The sequence below is a fragment of the Rhea pennata genome, chromosome Z (assembly GCF_028389875.1).
Source record: "Rhea pennata isolate bPtePen1 chromosome Z, bPtePen1.pri, whole genome shotgun sequence".
Classification (NCBI taxonomy): Eukaryota; Metazoa; Chordata; class Aves; order Rheiformes; family Rheidae; genus Rhea; species Rhea pennata.
Genome location: NC_084702.1, coordinates 37,680,354 through 37,702,694, shown reverse-complemented (window position 1 = coordinate 37,702,694; position 22,341 = coordinate 37,680,354). Strand labels below are relative to the sequence as shown.

At 47.6% G+C, this 22,341-nt stretch overlaps 1 protein-coding gene across 1 annotated transcript in view; it reads left to right on the top strand.

Moving 5' to 3' along the window:
* The first annotated feature begins 1,149 nt into the window (after positions 1–1,149).
* The window catches only part of PRDM6 (PR/SET domain 6), a 72,072-nt gene continuing 50,880 nt past the window's right edge, over positions 1,150–22,341 (top strand). The window contains exons 1-2 of the mRNA XM_062599982.1: positions 1,150–1,669; positions 9,588–9,895. Of these exons, the coding sequence (XP_062455966.1) occupies positions 1,150–1,669; positions 9,588–9,895 (828 nt within the window). The remainder of the gene's footprint in view (positions 1,670–9,587; positions 9,896–22,341) is intronic.

Sequence of the window (22,341 nt, the reverse complement as noted above, 5' to 3'; positions counted from 1 at the left end):
CACAAGCCGCAGAGCGTGCAGGAGCTGTGTCGGAGGAGGCCGGGAAGGGCTTTGCAGCGCGCCTTAGCCCGGGGTGGGGGGGGGGGGGAGAAGAGGCGAGGCCGTCCCCGGGAGCCGTGGCTGCCTCTGGGGCCGCCGCGCCGGGCCGGCAGCGGCACCAAGCCCCAGTTCTCCCTCCGGGCGGTGCAGCCCTCCCCGCCTTGCGGGGGGCGGGAGGAGAGGAGGGAGGGATGAAAGGGACACCTTTAGAAACCCAGCAAGGAACAAAGTGGGGGAGGCTGCCAAATGAAAAAAGAAGAAGGAAAAAAAAAAAAAAAAAAAAAAAAAAAAAAAAAAAAAAAAAGCTCTATGCTGAGGCTCGCCGTTAACTTCCCGCTCCCTCCCCGCCCTCTCGTAGGCACCACACACACTTGTATTTTGTGCTGTCGTAAAACCCACGTGTCTAGCCCGGGGTCTGCCAGAGAGCCGAGCAAAGAGCCCGAGCGCGCTGCGATGCGCAGCCACGGCACAGGCAGAGGCAGCGCGGCCCGGCCCTAGCCGGCGGCGCGGCCCCGCCGCCGGGAAGCGCCCGAGCCCGCTCCCCGCGGGCCCAGGCCGGGGAAGGCCCCGCTCCCCGCCGCCGCCCCCGCGCACCCTTCCAGGTAAGGCGGCCGCGGCCCCGCCGCTGGGCTGCGCGGTTCCTGCCATCCTCCGCCCGCGAAGGCTCCCCGGCGGGCAGGAGCCGCCGGAGAGAGGGGCTCGCCCGGCCGGGGAAGTTTCCTCCTCCTGCTCTTTCTCCTCCTCCTGCCGTCGTGAACTTCGGAGCTGCCGCCGCCGGGCAGGGGGAGCGCAGTGGGGAGCGGGGGGCGCGGGCCGGGCTGCGGGGACGGGGCGAGCCGGGGCCCCAGCCGGTGGCCGAGGCGTTGGCCGGTCCGGGCCGCGCCGCGCCGGCCGCTCTAAGCGCGTTAGGGGCGCCGCGGCCGAGGGCTCGCCGCGCCGAGCGCTTCTCCTGCCGAGCCCGGCGCAGGCCGGAGAGCGGGGCAGGGACGCCGCCGCCGCCGCGGGGAGCCCACGCGCGCGCTGGGCTCTCCAGCGCGGGCTCCGCCGCGGGGCCGGGCTCTCACGGCCACTCTCCCCTTCCCTCCCCGCTCCGCTCCGCAGGCAGCGGCGATGCTGAAGCCCGGCGATCCCGGCGGCTCCGCGTTCCTGAAGGTGGATCCCGCCTATCTGCAGCACTGGCAGCAGCTCTTCCCGCAGAGCGGCCAGCTCAAGAGCAGCGGGGCCCTCGCCCAGCTCCAGCCGCCCGAGCGAGCCGAGCCGCCGGCTGACAGCCTCCGCCAGCGCCCGGCCTCCCTCTCCTCCGCCTCCTCCTCCTCCTCCTCGTCCACCCCGTCTTCCTCCTCCACCTCCTCCTGCGCCGCCGTCGCCGCTTCCCTGGCCGGGCTGGCCTCGCTGCCGCTGCCGCACGTCGCCGTCTTCGGGCCGCTGCCGAGCTCGGAGCCGGCGGGCGGCGGGGCGCCCGCGCCGCTGCCGGGCCAGGACCCGGGCGCGGCGGGCGGCGGCAGCAAGTGCGGCGAGCGCGCCGCCGCCCGCCCGCGCTGCACGGCCGAGGAGCTGGACTACTACCTGTACGGGCAGCAGCGCATGGAGATCATCCCCCTCAACCAGCACACCAGCGACCCCAACAACCGTACGTACCGCGCCGCGCCGTGCCGTGCCGCGCCGGGGACCCTCCGCGCTGGGCGCTGCGCCCCGCGCCCGGCCCCGGGGCATCCCCGGCCCCGCTCTCCCCTCCCTGGAGATGCGGCGGCGGCGGTCGCGGGCTGCCGGGTCAGGCGCTCTGCGGCCCGCGGCCCCGCTCCGGGCGGCGGGGCCGCCGCGTCCCCACAACCGGCTACTGCGCTGCGCGGGGAAAAGTTGCAGCTTCCGCGGGGAGGGCGAAGTTTTCAATGCTCTCATCCCGGAGTATCGTTTTCCTTTCGGACTTTGTTAACACCTCGCTAGCTTTCTTTTTCATCCCTTCTGAAAAGTGTGACATGGCCATTTAAGACGAAAAGCGAGCTGGCTTTTTTTTGGGGGGGGAGAGGGCGGATAGAAAAGCTCGTCTGTCCGACTGTCAGAGTTCATTTTGTACGTGGTGGTTAGGAGGCATTTAATGCTGTTGTTGCCAATTCTTGGGGTTTTTTTTTGGGGGGTGGCAGCGCCCCATTTACTTAACATCTTTATCGGTTAGGGGTTAGGGGTTGTGATTTCAGAAATCGGTTCCGCCTGCTTTTTGTTCCTGTCTCCGCAGGTAGCACCTAACTGAGCGGAATATCGGGATGAAAAAAAAACTAGATTAACCAGATTAATTTATCAAAGTTATCACTAACAGTCTGAACGCACAGATCTAACCCCGTTAAAACATTGCAAGATGCCTTAAGCTTGTGCACTTTTCCCCCTCGTTGCTTCAAAAGCCCTCTCTTATTCTAGAGTTTATTAAAATTCTTTATTTTTGTTGTAGTTTCCCCCCCTCCCCGAAATGCCTATTTAAGGCAGGCTTTTGAACAGACAAACGACACCCAAAGTCGTAAGCACATGCCCAAGCAAAACGTAGATTCGTTTAATTTCACTTCAGAAATGGAGCTTGTTTTGAAAGTTTCCATGAAACTCTGCTGGGTAGCAATTAAGCTCCGTGGGTGCTACGGTAGTCTTCGTTGCTGCGCGCACAGGTCTGGAAGAGCAAGAGGAAAGTTGAGGCAGTTTGGTGGTGCTTTCCCCTCCCCTTCGTAACAGTGAAAATTTTTCTATATTAGAGATCAGGTTTGCTCTTTACGCTTAGTTTTCCCCTGTAGTGAAAAGTGGTGGTGTATTGTCTATTCTCGGTGCAGAAAACGTGATCTCATAAATTACATGCGCTTAATGGAATCTGAAACGCACTTTTAATCGCCAACCGAACTGTTGAGACAATACATGTTTTACTTCTCGGAGCAGCTCGGTAAATCTGCGCGATAAAGGTTTTTAAAAAGAGAAAGGAAGATAAAAAAGCGATTTGGGGAGGTGGCGGCGGTGGGAGGGGGGAGCGTTTTTAAGGAGCGGGCGGCACGGCGGCACGCTGCAGAGGCGCTCGCCAAGTCTGCGCTGCTCCTGCCCCGCGGCCGTGCTGAAGGCGCTGCGCTGCGCGGCCGCGGCGCCCGCCCGAAGCCGCGTGTGCGGCGCCGGCGGGGCGCTCCGCTCCCTCCCTTCTCTTATTTCTTTTCTTTTTTTCTCTCCTTCCCCCCCGCCCCGCCCCGATCTAAAGCCTCTTATCACTGAACTTATTTACCGAGCAACTTTTGCTCTAACGTTTTTTAAGTTGTCTTTCAGCAGAACTTTTAGCCCGGGTGAGTGTTTCAGCCTTCTGAGATCCAGGTGCGTTCGCGTTGGGTAAAATGTTCTTCAAAATAAGTAAAAAAATAATATCCCCCCCCCCCCAAAAAAAAAAAAAATCAAAACTCGCAGCGAGGAAGGAGCGCGGTCCTGTGCCGTCGTCTGCCCTGTGCCCCTCGCTTTCACGACCAGGCACGTAGGAAAGCAGGCAGCTCGGCACCGGCCTGGTCAGCTGGGCACAGGCTGCAAGCGCCCGGGGAACGCCGCAGGGAGTCCTTGGCCGCGCGTGACTTCTTTAGCCGCTTTCGTTCCCTCGTTGCGGGTGCTGCCCTGGAGGTGCCCGCGTGGGCTGTAGACGAGGTGAGAAGTGACGGACTTTAACCCGAGTTCTGCTTCCTTGCTTTAATCGGGATTTTAGCTCCAGATACACCCACGGAAGCGCCGAGGAGCGCGCTCGGCTCCGCAGGGCGCGGGAGCGGCCCCGAGGGCGCCCGGCCCGGCCCGGCCCGGCGAGCGGCCTCGCTGCTGCCTGCGGCTCCGACTTCGCCTTCAGATGCATCTGCCGCCGCCGAAGGCCGAGACGCTCCGGGGGGAGCGTGGGGTCTCCGCCTCCCGCGGGCGACCCCGCAGCAGCCCCCGCTCCGCCGGCGGCGGCCACGCTGCGCTCTCGCCCGCGGAAGCGGCGCCCTGAAACGTGGCCCGGCTGCCCGGGGCCCGGCCCGGCCCGGCCCGGCGCGGCCGTGGGCGGCAGACGGGTGCACAGGCGGACTCACGCCTTGACCATCAAACAGCAATTAAAACGGCGCGGTCTGTGGCAGAGAGGCGGGCGAGACCGCTGCGGGTTAAGGGTCCGTGTGTAACTGTTTTAAACTGAAAGGGGTTTACTAGGTGGAGAAAAAAATACATATATAGCTAATTAGGGCCCTACAGTCTTTAGTCCCAGGGAAGTGAAGGGAATTATGTGAAATCCCTGGTAATGGGGCAAGGGCTTGGGGACCGTTTTGCTCCCTAGCTCTGATTGGCAAAGGCTGAGGGCATCTCTGGGGCGGGGGCAGCGAGGGGCGCTTGCACGGCCGCGGCTGGACTGGGGTGGGGGGGACGGTCGCTGCCGTGCAGGGAGCCCCTCGCTGCTCGGAAGTGGTTTCCATCAGGAGAAGCCTCCGCCGCACAGCACCCCCCGCCGCCGTAGTAAACACGCCGTGTAAAACTGATGTGTCACATAGGCAAGCAGTTTGCACGCCCCTTCCCATTCAATTTACGGGGAGGCAGTGTATATATATAACATGCTGGGAAGGGGATCGGTGTGGGGAATATTTGGATGTTTTCTTGTTTGTTTGTTTCCAGGCTGCTGGTAACCTATATGATTTAGCTATTTTACATCATTAGTTACCCAGCACCCTTAAACATAGCAGATAGCCGTATATTAGATTGAGGTTAGAGAAGGTGGTGACTGTTTATTTAGGGTGATAAAATGGTCCATCAGCAGTAATCTCCATCGATATGTGCCACCAGGAGATGAAGGATGAGGGGACAAGCCACAATTAATTGCCCTATAGTTTTGTAGGAGAGAGTGGAGCCGGTGCGGACTGAACTTCGATCTCCTCTCCCAGAGCCTATTCATCATCTCTACATTGTATATGGGGGTCTCTCGGGGGCAGGGGGTGGCAAGGTTTATCTACACACAATATTCTCCTACCCTTCTCATACCTGACACGGGCGTTTAATTCATTCATACGTTCAATCGAAGGCAGGAAGGGGAAGAAAAAAAAATCAACCCCTCCTCCTCCACCCCTCCGCTTCACGAAAAGAGAGGGAAATAACCCCAAAGTGGCTCCGCAGACCGCACCTCTGCCCCGCGGCTGCGGCGGCCGCTCCGAGCGCCGGGGACGGGGCAGCTGCGCGCTGCGGGGCGGTGCGGGGCCGCCCCGGGGCGGGCGGCGGGTCGCAGTCTCTGGGCCGGGAGGCGAAGAAAGCGGCCGCGTCCATCCCGCGGAGGGTGCGGGCGGGTTTCTCGCCGGGGCGGCGGCGAGCGGTTCCTCCCAGCGCCTCGGCGGGGAAGCGGGGGGCCGCGGCGCGCTCGCAGCCCGGCCCGGCCCGGCGCGGCCCGGCCCGGCGCGCAGGCAGTGCCGGCGAGCCGCAGGTATCCCGCGCGACCGCGCCTTCGAGGCGCGTTGCTGCCAAGAGGAGATGTATTCCTTTCGTTTATTGTCACAGCTGGTTTAAACACGGTGTTGGACTCTACCTTTACTGACAGACGCTTTCTCCTCTCGGATTTCCTTTAAAATGCGCAGTAGTGGTATTATTTAGGTTGGAAAGTGTTTAGAAGCTATTGTATTTTGGGGGCAATGATGACTCCTTTTTCTTTGGCTTCAGTTTAGTACTTTTAACCGTACTCACGTGGAGTTACAGGGCTGGCATTATGCTGTGTTCATTTTTATGGAGGCAAATAAACGATAACATATTGCACTCCTCCCCAAAGAGCCATAGCAAACAGCTCCACTAGGATATCATTTATTTTTTTTTTCCTTGCTTCTTGCTTGCCTAAATCCTCCCATCTATAGAGGATGAAGGTTTAGAGTAAGGAACTGTGGTCTCCTCCCGAAAAATCTGGATGCATTTGGGCCTGCGATACGGCGTTCCCAGGGACCTTACCCGCTAAGTCTCCTCATTTTATCTGGAGGCACTCTGCTCTGGCTGCAAGTTCTCCTTGCTTTTTCCATTTTCAATAAATCCCTCAGTCGTGTCACATTTCTTGCATCTTCTTCTCCTGTTCTGGGACTTGACTGGACCTGTACAGTCAGTGGAAGTGTTCATTTTGGTGGTCCTTGGATGAGGCTTGTGTTCATCACATAGCTGCTCTTTGAGGCCCGAAGAGGAGGGAGGAGGTGGTGTGGCTCTCCTCGCTGCCACGTGCGGCAGCCATCTGGAAAGTTCGGACTTGCCCCGCCACGTCCCTTTTGCATGTGCTTGCCACCCCCTGTTGTGTGGATGCCATCTACTTCAGAGGCTGCGGTAGCCTGATAAACAAGTGCGTCACATCCTCCTTCGTAGCATCCGTGAAGATGATCCTGCGGATCGTCCTTGTGAGACAGTGTAATGGGCAAGACAGAGCCTGCTCCTATGAATAATAATTCTCCTCCCTTTTTTCTGTATTTGATATTAAGGACTTCCCTCCCTTCTCCTCTGAGGCAAAGAAATCCACTACCTACAGTGGCTGTCTTTAAATGTATATATATTTAAATGAATACGCTTATGTATTTAAATGTATAACACTGTAGAAAGTGTGCTTGGGTATCCAAGTATCATTAGAAGAATGTTAAGTCACAGCACAGGGAAAAAAGTGCACTAACTTTTTTACTCAAAGCAAGCTAAAATATGTCTAGCAGGGCTTCCACTCCTTATACCACACGTGGAGAAATTTGTTTGGCTTTTTAAAAAGTAAATAAAAACTAGAGGTAGATGAAGCATGCAACTAAGAAGAAGAATTTCCGTACGGCTTAGTATTAATAAGTCTCTCCCTCTCATCCACAAACCGTAAGCCAAAACAGTTTCAGAAGATGTCCCATTTTCCACATTTTCGGCTTTGGCAGGACAAAGGGAAAGGAGCACAGCAGGAGATAAGATACTGCTGCTGCCAAGAGTTAAAACATTACCAGTGTTTTCAGAGTAGAAAATAATATCACTATGTATATACTTTCTGTAAATGACAGTGACATGGGCTTCATTTATACCCCTCTTCAACTTCTTAATCTCTTTTCCTTCAAAAGGTAGAAATAAAATGATTTACCTACTCATGCACACGTGTTGTTGGGACAAAGTGAAGAAACCCTTGTTGCGGGTGGGTACGAAAAGTTGCGTGCATGAGTAACTGGTGGCGGGATGCAGGCATTCGACACCGAAACTACCCGAGCGGAGCCACAAAGATGCCTTGGCATGTTTAATTTCAGTCGCTACCGAGACATGGTGTCTCCAAGAAAGCCATTAATAATCAGGCAGCGGGGAGGAGAGTTATGCATCGAAGAGATCGCCAAACGGAGCGCAGACAGGTCGGGTGCAGGGGCCTGCCCGGCTGCTAATTGAGCTCAGGGTTAGGCATCCTCTCTTTAAACCCTCAGCTTTCCTGTCAAATGTTTTCTTTCGAACTTGTGCGGTGAGATGCCGGATTTGTTTAAAGTGTACTTGCATGCCAATTTGTTCCTTTTTTCCTATTTGGGATCTTCTCCCATGTGATCTGTGCATGCCAAACTCCAGCGCAGCCCCTGAGCTCTTTGGACGTGCCAAAAACACAGGGTTTCTTGATCGCTGGGTTTGGAGAGCGAAGATGTTGCGGTGATGCTTCGCTTTCCAAACCGACTGGGGAAACAACAACAGCAAAACCCCCTCGCTGTATACTCGCACTCCGTTTTTTCCCCTCGTGCTTAGGAGTGGCCGTAGCGATGTTTGCCGCGCGGTAAGCTTCTCTCCGGACGAGCCAGAAACCTCTTCCCTGGGGTCCTGCAAACCTCCGTGTGGAGCCCCGCTCCGCAGGCGCTGCGAGGGGGTGCTGCGTGGGGTCGCCGCGCCGTGGGGGCTCCCGCTGAGCAGTGCCTGCCGCTGGCCTTGTCCGGAGACCCATCACGGCGCCGAAGGCGGCGGCGGGGGACACGGCTCTTTCCTGGAAGGCACAGCGATCTCTAGGGAGATCAGCTCCCATGGGTAGCTTTCAACCATTGGCACGTGGCTGAGCTCATCGGTTCCGTGTGGTACAAAGGTTTAAAGGAGAGTGGCGCTTAGAAAGTGTGTCCAAAAAATTGAGAATTTGAGGCCATACTTTGAAAATGCACTTTTTCCTGTCCGTACTGAATAGAGAGGCAGGTTTTCTTTTGAAGGCTCCCTAGGAAAGAGGCCTACACAACACAACACATCACGCGGAGCTTCTCCATGCATCTACGTTGGAAAGAGAAGCTGAGTATGTCCTGCTGGGAACTCAACCTGTGGTTACAGGCAGTGTAGCATGTCTAAATCTGCGGCTTAGACACTAAGCTCCAGCTTCGATAGTGAACACTTTGCTTTATTTTTATAAGAACGGGTGTAGGTAATATAAAATTATTCGGGGAAAGATCTGTGAGTTGCTATGTGACTACTAGGTATAGTGATTGTTTTTCCTTTGTATTTCTGGAATAGATTTACATGAAAACCTTTATTGTGCTACAAAAAGTGAAATGTGCAAAAGACAGTAGCCTATTTCAATAGATTTATTGTTATATTAGCTCAGTGTACCTCCAGAGAAATGGATTTCCTGAGCATGAAACATTTTCCTGGAAGTTGCGCATTCATGGCCTGTGCAATAGTGTGTAATGGAAACACTTTTCCAATATTTCCTTTGCTCATAAAAGAAAAATCACAGTTGGATCTTCCCAAAATAGAGAAACATCATCCATTAATAACAGTTAGGGAACAGTTAGGGAAATGAACATTTCTTCACAGTGGTCTTTTTAAGGGGAGCTGTTCACCAAACCAGACACGCTGTTTTTGTTCTTAGGCTCAGCCATGGTAACAGGCAAAGGACCTGTATTCCAGCTCAATAAAAAAAGAATTGTCAAAGGTGTGCTACAGATGTGGAATATTTGCCACATATTTTCAATTTCAAGATTAGATTAGGCTATGAGAAAGCAAGCATGCATAAATGTTCCAATTTGTCATTCATGAGGTTCTCTTTTATTCATTTTATTTTCTAAATAGACTTCTAAATAGATTTCTAAACATGCGTGCGCACACATGTTAATGTGTAAAGTAGAGTGGAGGTTGGTTCAGAATAAGGATGAAATTAAATCCTATTCTGATTAAACCCTTGGGCTGAGCTGTGGTAAGGCGAATGAGGGAGACTTTACTCATAAGAAACTACGAGTGTGATTTAAAATGCCTCATTGAAAGACATTACAGAACCCTTCATCACAAGAGCAAGATGCTTTAAATGGCCTTTTTATTAGGCAAAAAAATAATCTTAAAAATTGTGTCACAATAGATGAGTCCTGGCAGGCTGGTGAATGCACGGGACTTGCAGAGTGTCTGCAGGGTTTCTTTGGGATTTCTCATTAAGGGCTTTGGTAAGGTGAACAGTGGCCTAGGCAGCATGCAGAAGGGCATGGTGTGTACGGATATAGGGCTGCCATTAAATGATGGGAAAAGCAGAGGAGTCCATGAGATCTTGCCTGGGGTAGCAGTCACGGTGGTAGCTGGCAGCACCGTATTAATAGTGTTTTTCCATCTTTGCCTTCCAGGATGTGACATGTGTGCCGACAACCGCAACGGCGAGTGCCCCATGCACGGGCCCCTCCACTCCCTGCGCCGTCTCGTGGGCACCAGCAGTGCTGCTGCAGCAGGCCCTCCGCCTGAGATCCCCGAGTGGCTCCGTGACCTGCCCCGTGAAGTGTGCCTGTGCACTAGCACGGTGCCTGGCCTGGCCTATGGCATTTGTGCGGCACAGAGGATCCAGCAGGGCACCTGGATAGGGCCTTTCCAGGGAGTCCTCCTCTTGCCGGAGAAGGTTCAAGCAGGAGCCATCAGGAACACTCAGCATCTCTGGGAAGTAAGTTGTCACCTTTCCTTCCTTGTCACATTTGAAGTAGACATCAAATGTAATTGTATGTAGGAATGACACAGTTTGATCTCAGTGGAAGAAGAACCCTGAGTTAAGTAAAAGCTCACCCTCGAGGTTCTGAAGTGTGCACAGTAGCAGGGCAAGCAAAAACCTTGCCCCACAAAAAGTACCCAGTAAACCAGTGCGCACCTCACAGCTGGATTTGGTTTGCATGGGAGAAACAGGTGACTGCAGATGCTCTGATATGAAACACAGAGCAATTTCCAGGGAAGGCTGAAGGTTGCAACAAAAAAATTCTTCATATTTTGATCTGAATAGTAATAGCTCAACAAGCTGACAAGTCACAGTATGGGCTGCATCATCTTCATTTGAGTAGAAGGCATGGGTTGACATGGCAGATTGCATCCTGGTACTGTCGCTGTGGCCTACAGCCAGTCCGACAAAGATGATGAAACAAGAGCAGGGGCCAAGTCTCCAGGTCTACCATTCCCACAGTGAAGGTGCTGGTGCTTGTTCACAGCTTAGTCTGGTCATGCACTAACCATTCATTGCCTAGTGGTGCCTTCAGTGCTGTCGTGTGAAAGCTGCTTTTAGCTCTCCCTTTGAGATGGTCTTTTGTACTTGTCACCATCTTAGAGAGGACAACACTGATGATCAATCTGAAAGCATTCAGGGTGCGATGGTTTAGTTTGGTTTGGTTTGTGATGAACCCTGGCTGCAGTTTGGCTGAGGACGTCACAGACCCTCTGTCGTATTCCTTTAGCCTTACAGGGACAGCCGTGGCTATTGCTAGTCATAACAATTTACACCGGTCTCCAAATGCTAACAACAGTGTCTTGTGTTAGTTTAGAAAGAAAAGACAATATATGCTTATTTTGTACGTGGATATGGTAAGGGAACAAGTGGCTCCGACATCTTATTTACAGGAGTGGCCTCCTGTCTGCCCTGCCTTTCTCCGTTTATTTCTTCTTTGCTTTGTGCTGGGAAGTGTCAGCTCTTCGTTCTGTAAGCCCTGTGTGGCTGCAGCTCCCGCTGATGGCAAGGGTGACTGCTGTGGAGAGTCGGCAGGACTCTGTGTGTAGAGGGATGATGTTTACAGCTCCGCTCATTTAGACCAAATCGCGATCTTCAGAAATGAAGGGGGCATGCTTGCTGGTTAGAAAGCCTGTGAAGGTCCCAAGAGCATTCTTGTTGTCTTCAGTGGGTATATATTAACAGTGAATGGATTTTTGAAAGATATTTGGTGTTATGGAGACAAGATGTGAATAGCAGTTGTTCACAGAAAGCCTGTGAATATTTAGGTGGTCAGTTTTTTGGCGCTGATGATATGTCTTTTCATCATTTTGTTCTTTTTTTTTGCATGGTACCTGATACAGTGTCCTGTTTCCATTACTAGGAGCTCCTATGCATTTCCTATATGCAAACAAATAAAAATAATACCTCAAGGGCTTTGTTTTAAAGTATTTACACAGATGAGTCACTGAGGCAAGAGAGAAAGTTTCACATAAAGGAGTAAAAGATCAGTCCCAGAAAACATGTACATGTACTTAGTAAAATACTGGGCAACTTGAAGTCATTGGGGGTTTTGCTGCTGCCTTCAGTGGGGTTGGAATTTCTGTTATATAGTGTTTATTAATAAATTGCACTTGCTTCTTTTTTCTCCCAAAGCCCACTGATAATGAAGAGAGCATTTGGGGATATGTTATTATTCAAATATATTTATGAAACACTCTGTGGTGATCTTGGAGGCTTTATTATCGTTTTGAAGAGGGATTCTGTGGTTTAGACTGTATAATTAACGGAACATTAAATGATAAAATAAGCAAGACAGATTCTCAGCTTGCAGAAATCATTGGAAGTTAGCTGAAGTCAATGCAGTCAGAGTACTTTGCAGTAGCCTTAAATACTTAATCAATTTTTTAAAAAAATGATTCATTGGATATGAATCAGTTTTATGCACATTAAATTACAAATATCGATACACTTTTTTTAAATAGGCATGATTTTTTTTTAGCCTAATTTCAATTTAGATTAAAAATTGTTTGAAAAGATCAGATGAAAGATTGGCATTAGTTATGTGCCAGGAGAGACAACATAAAACAGGAAAGAGTACCTGCTGCAAAAATGCCCAGCAAGCTAGAGCTTCACGGTGGAAAGGAGGAAGAGAAGGGTGGTGAGGGAAAGAGCCGAGAGAAAAGACGTTAAGGAAAAACAAGACACAGGACTGATGCATATGCCAGATTTAGGCCACCGGCGGGTGTCAGCTAGTATTTGTGCACGTTTGCTCTTTTGTTCTTACCACACAACACGGATTTCCTCTTGGCTGGGAACAGTGTGTGTGCGCACGTGCATGTGTGCGTGTGTGGGTGGGTGTGTGCATGTTTTAAGTGAATCATCTTCAAAATAAGAATTATAATTTCGGAGAGGAGGTACTGTGGGTAGCTCACGGTCTCAAGATTATTTCTCTTAATGCAAAAAATTGTTTGTGAGAATCACATACTCTAAGCTTTAGTTAAACGTAAGGTTTTGGCCGTTTCGCCTTTATTTTGACTTTTTGGTACGTTTTAAATAGCAAAGCACTAATGTTTAGTAAAGAACAAATATAGTCAAGAAAGTCATCAGAGAGTGCGTGTGGGCCTGCAAAGCTGATTTAAGAAAAGAAATGAAAGCAACAGAAAGTATATATTTGAATAGTTTGTATTCTTGTAGTCTATATGGTATGAGAGGGTAGATGATAACACTGTAAATATTAAAGGAATGTCTCATCGATGTCACTTTATAAAACTGCGGCTCTAGTCAATTCTTTTTCACTGATCTTTTCAAGATAACTGTAAAGATAAAAATGTTCACAGCCTAGTTACTCAGTGGTAAGTCCTGATAGACCTTACAGAGGAAACTTATCTCTCCTAGTACCATAAATAGATTTCTAATACTTTTTCCCTCAGCATTGCAAAGATGGGTTCATAGATGTTTATTTTCATGGGCGGCTCTTTGCTTTCAGCGTGCACCAAATAAACAGAAGCGCTGGTGCGAAGATTTTAAGCACCGTTACTGGTTTGGCGGCTATTTTTATTTGCTTTGTTGTGGGAAACGCCAGAAGCGTTGCGCTTGATGTGGAGTTCGACGCTGTGGGAATAGGCTTCAGCCCGTGCGCGCAGGCGTTCCCACCGTGCCCTCCGTGTTTGCTTTGTGTGCAATCCATATAGCATAATGTACAGCGATTCGGAGTAAATTACACACCGTTCCATTAGCTCCCAACAGGCCTTGACACCTACGGGTGTTCATGGGAAATTATAGAGCTCTCTAGCAGTCAGCCAAGATAATTTTTTTGTAACTTAGGGAAAGATCAGCCCTTCAGAAAGCCAAAAATATTAGTCATTTTTAGTTGTACTGTTGTACTTCTTTTTCTTTTTCTTTTCTCCCCCCTTTGGCCCACTTCTATCCAATCCAGAGTTTACTTGTATTTTATAAAAATACAATAAACTCCGATTTGTTTAAAACAAAAACAGGACTGGGTGTATTAAGTAAACACTCTCTTTGGTAATACAGGCGTTTGTTCCAACAGTGCTTGATAATATTTCTGATCTTTCTTCTTTTCTTTCGTTTTGAAGTAATGAGAACAATCCTTTTCTAATGTTATTGCAAAGAAAACAGACTTTCTCGGCAATTAGGTCTTATTGATGAGAATGAGATAATTTTCCCTTAATGTGTTTTCTAATAAAGAAGTGAAAAGGCACTCTTGATTCCAACATATATGAAAACATTATCTCAATTATTAATGTGTCCTTATTCCCTGGAGATAAATTAATCTAGTTGCACATGGTTTGCCCTTTCTGTTTAACATCAAAATTTAATAAGAGTAGACTTAAGGAATGTATACGATATGAGCTTAAAATTCTATTAGAACGAAATACAGAACTTTAAAAGGCGTCTACGTTTTAGTAGTCAAAGTTTTTCAGGCTCTGAACTTTAAACCGTGAATTCTGGAAACAGCTAGATAGTAACAGTCTTTTTCTCTGCAAATGCAGCTGAGATGGAGCAAGTTTTACTGACAGACAAATCAAAAGATGGAATCTTACAGTTTCCTTTTTTCCCTTCTCCTGATAAACAGTTTGCTGACTTTTATGTTTGTTGCCAGATACCAAATTGTTTTTTTTCCCCTTGGAATAGTCCAAGAATATCCAATCTGTAATTTCACTTTGTTTTAACTTGATTTAACTTAAAATTCCATTTTTTTTTCCTGAAAGAATTGATGTTTTCCACGTGCTAGGCTTTTTCTTAGGGACGAGTGCAATGGCCATGTAGCAGGACGTTCATTTAACGCACATTAAAATGCTCAAAATGGTGCTGGTTTTCCTCGGAAACGGACGGGATGGACCGCTGCGCAGGTCTTTTTAACCAAGCGCGGCAGGACAAGGGCCTTACCTCTGCGATGAGCAACGCGCCGCGGTTCCGGTGTCAGGTCCGTGGGCAGATTCTCGGTGCTGCAGTTTGGGACTGCGCGCGCTGTTAGAGCAGAGCGCCGGGGGACTGAGTTACTCACGTGGGCCGTAGTTCTATTAAAGTGAAAATTATGTCTCGCAGCAATCCATCTTCTGGTATTCTAGCTTACTTGTCAGCTCTGCTTCAAGGGTGTCACGGGCGTGAAATTCAAATAATTTTAGCTTGAAAATAAACCTCAGTTATATTACTAGTATATCTCAAATTAAGCAGAGTGACAGCCGGTGCCACTCCGTTGTTGTTTTGCTTTGCCTCTTCTGAGCATTTTGTGTGTGTATAAGCCCCACTTTTATTTTCCATTCAGAAGAGTGCAAAGGTTTTTCGCTTTTACGTGGATTTTGAATTCATGTACTGCCCACAGGAAACAACGCCGACATGGTGCTCAGTAGCTCGTGGAGCTGAAAGTCCACCAAGATCACGTGCAGCGCGCCAGCTTCTTTCACTTATGCTCCTTAGGAAAAAAGTGCCCTAAGCTGCTCTAATGCAGCTCGCTCCCATTAGTAGTTCTAGATCACTTAGTATCACCGTTTTCCAGGTAACTTTTTAAAAAGTTATGTGTTCCTTAGTGAGGAACAGCTAAACTTGATTACAAATGCAAAGACTAGTTTGTGCTTGATCATTTTTTTCCTTAGAGCAGCTAAATTAAAACGTGACGTTTCTCTTAGAAACCCTATGTGTTTGGTAAGACTTTTTCCTGCCTCTGTCTTTAGTGTGTTTTTTCCATGTACACAAGGTGTCTGTGGTATTCCTGGGCAGATGTAAGCCGAAGAGCACGTGTGACAAAAACAATCTAGTTCAGCAGGGAAACTAATCCTCCTCCTCTTATGTAAATGAGAAGTTGGGAATAAATCTTGGTGGGGACTTGCGTAGGGCCCCAGGATCTCAACACTATGACTGAAAACAAAAATTCTGTGTATTGCACAGAGCGTACACAAGGACTCCCAGAATCCTCAGATCTTTTGGGTTTTTTTTCCCCCCTCTACATTCCCAGATCTGGCCGTGGCTGCCTGTTTTTCCATGGCATATAATCTCACTTTGGAGCCTCTATTATGCAACGCACAAAAATGTTGAAATGAAACAAATAAATACCAAAGCTCATTTCTGTCCTTATTTGACCTGCTACCTTCCCGTGTTGTTTAAAAATGACTGCATTCCAGTCACCCAAATTCTGGAAAGATTCGAGTGTTTCCTTTTCTTTAATTATTATTATTATTTGAATTTCTTAGTAAAGGCAATTTTCACGGTTGGATAAAATCCAGTTTGAAAGGCTTGAAATTACACTTAATTTATGATACCATTAACAATGAATTATTTCTATTGACTTTTGATTAAATGCGGGCGAATAAAGGCAGTGTTTTAGTGACATATATGGATATCCAAAATATACTGCATGCCCGATGCCAAGAATATATTGGTGATTGACACAAGAAACCGAAACTGCAGTGCACCCTTTCCAGGGCGAAAAAAAGACGTTTGGCATTTTGCAAAATTGTCTTAATAGCTCCTTTGTATTTTTTTTTTTTTTTTGGTGTCGTTGGCTCAGATGCCCGTCGAAGGTGCAGTGACCGAAAAATGCAGCCCTTTAGATAAGGTAGAAGCCGGGAAGTGCGGCTGGGCACCTTTGCCAGCTGGGTCGCGGAGCGCCGGGGCCCAAAGCGTTCGGCGTGCGGGACGCAGGTTGACCTTTAGTGGTGTCGGTCCGGTCCCCGCAGGCCTCCGGCTCCAGCCTAATGGCTCAAAGCCTGATTTACTCGCCGTAACGAGGGCAGCAGGTCGAGCGATCGCCAGCTCGGCTGCTGGCTCGCGCCGCGGCGCCGTTAACACGGGGCTTTTCAAAGGGAATTTACGACTGCCGCCGCCGCTGACGGAGGCCAATCGGGACACCATAAATGTCAGCGTAGGGAGACGGGGTGGTAGAGGGGGGAAGAGAAGAAGGATGGTGAAACGGCGAGCTGCCGTGCTTGGGGGAATGCTCCAAGAAGAGTAACCCTCCAAAAGAGGGTTGGGAATACTTTGGAGTATATTGGTTTACTAGTGCTCAATGATTTTTAGTCTTCGGTTGCAGAGAAGGCTCTTCTGTAGGGAAACTATGGCTTTTCACTGTTGTTTCGTAACTGGAAGCTATCGCCGGGTTCACTAACGAGCGATTACGTGCCCGCCGGGCTGAGTATCCGGGAGATGTAGTTACCCACAAGACTGAATGTTTTTATCATTTGGTGTAGTGACAGCTTGGACAACAATTCATTCGGCTTTGAAAGCATCAGCATTAAAATGTAAGAATCCATTAAAATGCTGTATGCCAGGATTTATAAATTAGGCAATTTCCTTGATGATTGCAGTCATTTACAAAATTGATTGTCCCAGTGTGGTATAGGCAGATTTCAGCAATGCTCATTGACAAGAGGCACGTCCTCTAATACCTATACTCATTGCTCACCAACAGAAAAGCCACTCTGCTCTGAGGTTATTCTCCATCTCAAGGTCAGTTATGCATTGAAAGAAGTCTACTAGTGTAAAAGATCACGCACCTCCAAAGGAGAGCTGCATCAGCTATCTGTGGACTGCGATGGTAACTGGAAAGCTTTTTTTGTTTTTCGTTTTGTTTGCAATTTGTTTGCTGATGGCCCAGGCATTCATTTCAGGCTGTCGTGCATATTCTCTTCGTGATCCGTTATTGAAAGGTAAATAATTTTTGCAAATTGCAGCTGTAAATATTTATTTGATTGAAGATATAAAAGTCAATAATGTGTTTTATTTGTCGCATCTTAAAGGTCTAATTAACCAATAGATATAGTGTACAGTAACTTAATTTGGGTCAATTATTTCTGGAAGACATAATAAAGACATTTTGTCACAAAACAAATACACCCTGGAAGTTTTCCTATACTGAAACAAATACAATAAATCTGCAAAGTGCTAGCCATCAACCACAAAACCACAGTGCTTCCTACCTGCGTGAAAATTAGCAACGTGTGTGGTGAAAACCTCTAAGTGCTCTCACCTTAAAACGCAGGTTATTATTGAAGAGTCTTTTTGCAAACCCTAGGTGAGGTTCACTCATAGCTGGCAACAAGCTAATTTGTCAACCCTCTTGCAGATTGTGAGCTTCCAGGGCTAATATCCTGCAACTGTTAATCAGTCCTTGCGCAGACAAGTTTCCCATTGATGTCACTAGGAACTTTAATGAAGTCTTCAGGCGTGAGAGAATAACACAGCATCGCTTTAATCACAATCCTTAAATCGTTTTTTTCCAAGGTAGGTTGACCTTCCTTTTGGAAGCACAGAGCCACCTGCATGTTGGATGCCTCTGTATGTGCAACAGCAGTAAGGCACAGTCAACTCAAAGATACCCTTGTGTGGATGTGTTAATCTGACCTAATGCTAATATTTTACTTTGAAAAAAAGAAAGGATTGTATTGCCAGGGACTGTGTAAGAGTTCATTGTGTATAACTGGATAAATAGTAGCATCAAAGAAATACGTGTTTTCATCTTTGATGTCTTGTAAAAAATCTGTTGCTCATAAATTTATTGTTTGTACTACGCTGCATATTTGTTGCATGGATTTAGCAAGATGTGCGTAAACAATTCCATATTTTAACAGTAACTCAACCTGGTACTTTTTGTGGAGAGACCTACTGGTGTATAAGTAAGCTAACTTAGTGACCTCAGGGCATTTCCAGAGATGTTTTGTTTTCAGTTATGGAATCACAAAGTAGAGAAAAGTCGTTTTATCGTGAATCCTACCCCAACAGAGGCAACTTGAAGGCTCTGTTCTTTATATCATTCACCTGTTATGGAGCCCTTACACTGGAAATAGAAGAATGTTTAGTATTTGTTTCAATCTTAAACTTGAAAAGAAACCCAACCCCACACTCAGTGAAGTGTCATTCATAGAGTACATGAAGTAAGCAAATCTAGAGTTCAAGATTTTTATCCAGGCTAATGTTCCAGTAGAGTAAAGATCAGTATTTTTAAAAAGCATCTATATGTTCTGTTTCTGCCTTTTGCTTGATGTCACGTCAGCATTCACTATGGAAAGCACAGTATTAGTTTTTATCATTTTGTCAAAGGAACGTTTATAGCAGTACAGGTTGGCAGATATTATTTCTTAGGTCACCATTTTACAACAAAAGCTTAACATAGGAGTCAAATTAAAAAAAAGAGGTTTTTTTGTAGGTCGACTTGGCTTCTGTCCCCAGTTCTGTTGCTCCAGTAGAAGCAGGGGATGGCAGAGTGTTGAGTTACTCGCAGATAAATGAGAAGGGCTCAAGCATAATTTTTATTTGCATGATCAGTTGCTAATAAAGCACATCTTCATTTCCAATGGGAAATGCACTGTTTTGCTGAACTACTGATATTTGCCTGGGTTTATGTTAATTTATTTTACTGTGACCAGCAAGATTTCGGTGATAGTTAAGGAAGCAAAGTGTCAACGTTTATTCATCTCCAGTGTGGAAAACAACAGCAAATGGCTGCTACATATTGCAGATAAATTTCAGGATAAAGTTAATGTTACTTTGAGCAGTGATGAGTGATGACTTAACACTGTCTGTGGGGATAATCAGCTAAATTTAAGTTAAGTTTGACCTATATGTTGCAGTTGCGTTAAAAGTCAAAGGCTTTGTGGCTATTTTTACCAGCCTTAAGTTTGGGTTCTTAGTTGGGTTGCTTTTGAGGCGGTCATAGGCTCTCTCCAGGTTGTTTGTGACTGCGCTCTGATTTTAGCACAGTACTGGAGAAGATGCTTAACTGGCGTTAAAACACAAGGAGCCTTTTGTTGCGGATAGGTCGTGATCTCTAGCTGAGGCTAAGGTGCCTTTCTTAGGCTCTTGCCGGCCTGTCCGTGCAGTGACTGCTACGCTTGGTGCCATAGGAAGGTATCGCTGCTTTAGGTGGTCCCATAGACAACCTCTGCTGTAACATCTGCACGAGTTCTGCGTGGCGTTTTTCAAAACGGCCTGTGACTAACGTAACAGCAGGTACAAGAAGTTGGAGCATCGGTCTCAGAGCGAGCGCAATGTGTCACGACACGGAGAGGAATGCCGCTCTCGCTGAGGCTCTTGCAGCTCGGCTGCTGGACGAGTGAAATCCTGCTGCGTGAAAGCCCCTCAGCCGCACATCTCGGAAGCGTACGAGTTAGACGGGGCCTGCGATCCCTGAGTGACGCAGCACCGCTGCGGGAATAGTGCTGCTGCGCTAAGGTGGGCGGATTGTAGTTATCTACAGCATTTGGGATGTTGCTTGGTTCTTCTGAATAGCGTGCTGCAGGGAGATTTTCCTGACTGGGCACGTTTTAGCCTGGATTTAAGTTTCTGCACACTGTGATGAAATCCTTAATGAATATGGTGACAGGACTAAACATACTGCCTTTTTTTTTCTCCCCCCAATGCACTAAGTACTTGCGGTTAATGCAATCTGAACTATGTTGCCTCCATATAAGCGACTCATTTATTTATTATATGTTCTATAAAATGGGGAATGAGAACTAATGTCCTAAACATGCTTTTAATCCCATCCTAATAGTTCTATCCTAATGCTAATAGTTTTCCTAAGAGGAATGATTTTTCATATCTTGACAACATCTTGTGTTCATGTGCTGAAAATCAGGTTCAGAATTAGCAGGTGACAGTGAAATAATCTCACAAAGTCAGTGTGGCTGATGGCATCAGCAGTCAAGTGGGCTGACTGCTGAACGGAAATTTGAGCTAGTCCAAAATGGAAATATCGCTTTCTGGTTTTGCTTTGCCCTGGCAAGGAGTCAAAAGGCAAAAAAATCCCAGTTCTCTTTCAGAGCAAACATTCTGAAAAGGATTTGACACTTGATGTCAAAATAAAACACTTCATTTTCTTTAATTTCAGTTTAATTCAGGACAGAGGAAATTTGGAGCTGGAAAACAGTTGGTTAGCTGCCTCTAAAGAGTATGCATTCAGGAAACTCGGAAAGAGGCACCTCCACTTAATCAAAAGAAATGTGTTTCTTTTTAACTAGTGCAAAATATGATCAAAATACTTACGCAAAACTGGTAAGTTCCTGCAAAAGTGTTTGATTTTGAACACAATACATTTTTCAAGGAAAAAAGGGGAGGTAACGTAATAGTCTTTGACTGATTCTAATGAAAATGTAAAAAAGAGTTGCAGAGACATACAAATTGTTACTGCAGTAAGCAGTACTCTGACAGTAGCATCTTACCACTACTGTCACTTTTGGGGGCAGCTCGCAAAGTGTACCGTACCAAGACTTCAGCTGTACTTTCAGCCATGTTTTCATTTCCAGCTTTCCTTCAGACCATGACCTGCTCTTCACATCCTTCTTTTTAGTTCCCATCCTGGGAATTGCTGAGTACCATACCCTGGCTCTGGCATTTTGCCAATATTTTTACCAATAACCTTGAGGTCCCATTTCTGGGTTGGGAGCACAACTTTGCACCTGACTCAACCTCTTCCATTGTTCATGGTCCAACACAGTACAGTTTAGTCTGCTAAATCATTCAGCACCTTTAAAAGTTAGGTAGGAGGTTTAGGAAGCTCAGAATTTGGTGCAATTTTATTGCAAAGATAACCAAAAGAAAGGTGGCCATTGAGTCACCTTGGACCCTGCACCAATCAGCAAGGAAAAAATTTTGGGAAAAAAATGGAAAAATGAACACTGATGTTTTAATCTTTGCATCACGTTGCTTTGTCTGAATTTCACTCTTGCTGCTTTTCTGATCAAGCCAGGAGGCAGTGTTTTAGGAAGATTAATTTGTTTGCCTGTTTATGCTGAATGGTGCCTGCTGCATCCCAAGCCTGGGGATTTGGTGCGCGTCTGCCGCCGAGCGATCTCGTCTCCAGCAGAAGCCCTGTGGCCTGGGCTCAGGGTGTCTCCAGCCCACCGTGCACAGGCTACACATCCGAGCCTGGGTGGGCTCAGACGGTAACTCTGGCTGAGCAGCTATGTGACCTTGGGGCCTGCCGTGCGCAACAAAAGATGGCTGAGGGTCAGGCTGAGGTCTGCACCTCCCTTTCCTCCAAGACTACATTCATCTGTCTCTTTGCTTAACCTTAGTGGGGTTTGTTTATTTAATAGAATGTTAATCTTTATGCCCTAAATTACCTTGAAGTGACTGTCTAGAGGCAATAGTGTCCCAGGAGTTTTACTTCATTGTGGGAAGCAGATTTTTCTTTATTTCTGAGAAGCTGTTTTGTATGTAATTTTGTTGTTTGCTACCAAGTCAAATCAAATGCCATCTTGTTAAGGCTATAGCAACTGTCAAGTTGGATCTCTTTAAGGGCTTTGTAGAGTCCTTATCTGCTTAATCCTTCATTCTGAGTTTCTATTTTTTCCACATTGTTACTTACCATTTCATCTCTTCTGAAATCTCGTGGGTCCATATGCTGTATTTTATGCTATTCACCATGGCCCATGCTGTGGCCTGCATGTCACAGTGGCTGTATTTATGATCAGAAATAGCCAGCAATACCTCTCAGGAGTCTTATCAATCCCAATGTGAAAGGACAAGAGTTGCCACTAAAGACGAAACCTTCTTCCTCTCTCTGAAGCTGAGCAGCACACAGCTTCCATACTGAGCCCAGCTACTGATGGCTGTAGGTAATTCAGGAAAGCTGCTTCTCTCTCTGCTACATTTGACTTTCAAGTTACCTGTTTTAAGGAATGTAAGACACGAAGGTTTTAACTCACTGCTGTACCCCCGAAGCGAACAGCTGGCTGTAGTGGTAGTTAAGTCAGGACAATTCCATGTCTTGGCAATAATTTACGATCAGAGCAAATCTAGTGAAGTTGCAGACCACCATGGTGTTGATTTAATTTTATCTTTATTGTCTTACATCAAAGATGCTTTTTGTAATTCCTGAAAAGATGTGCATTTGTGATTTGTACAAGGAGGCACCCTGGCACTTTCTTTCTACATGGAAGGTGACAATTTATTTGGAGGGT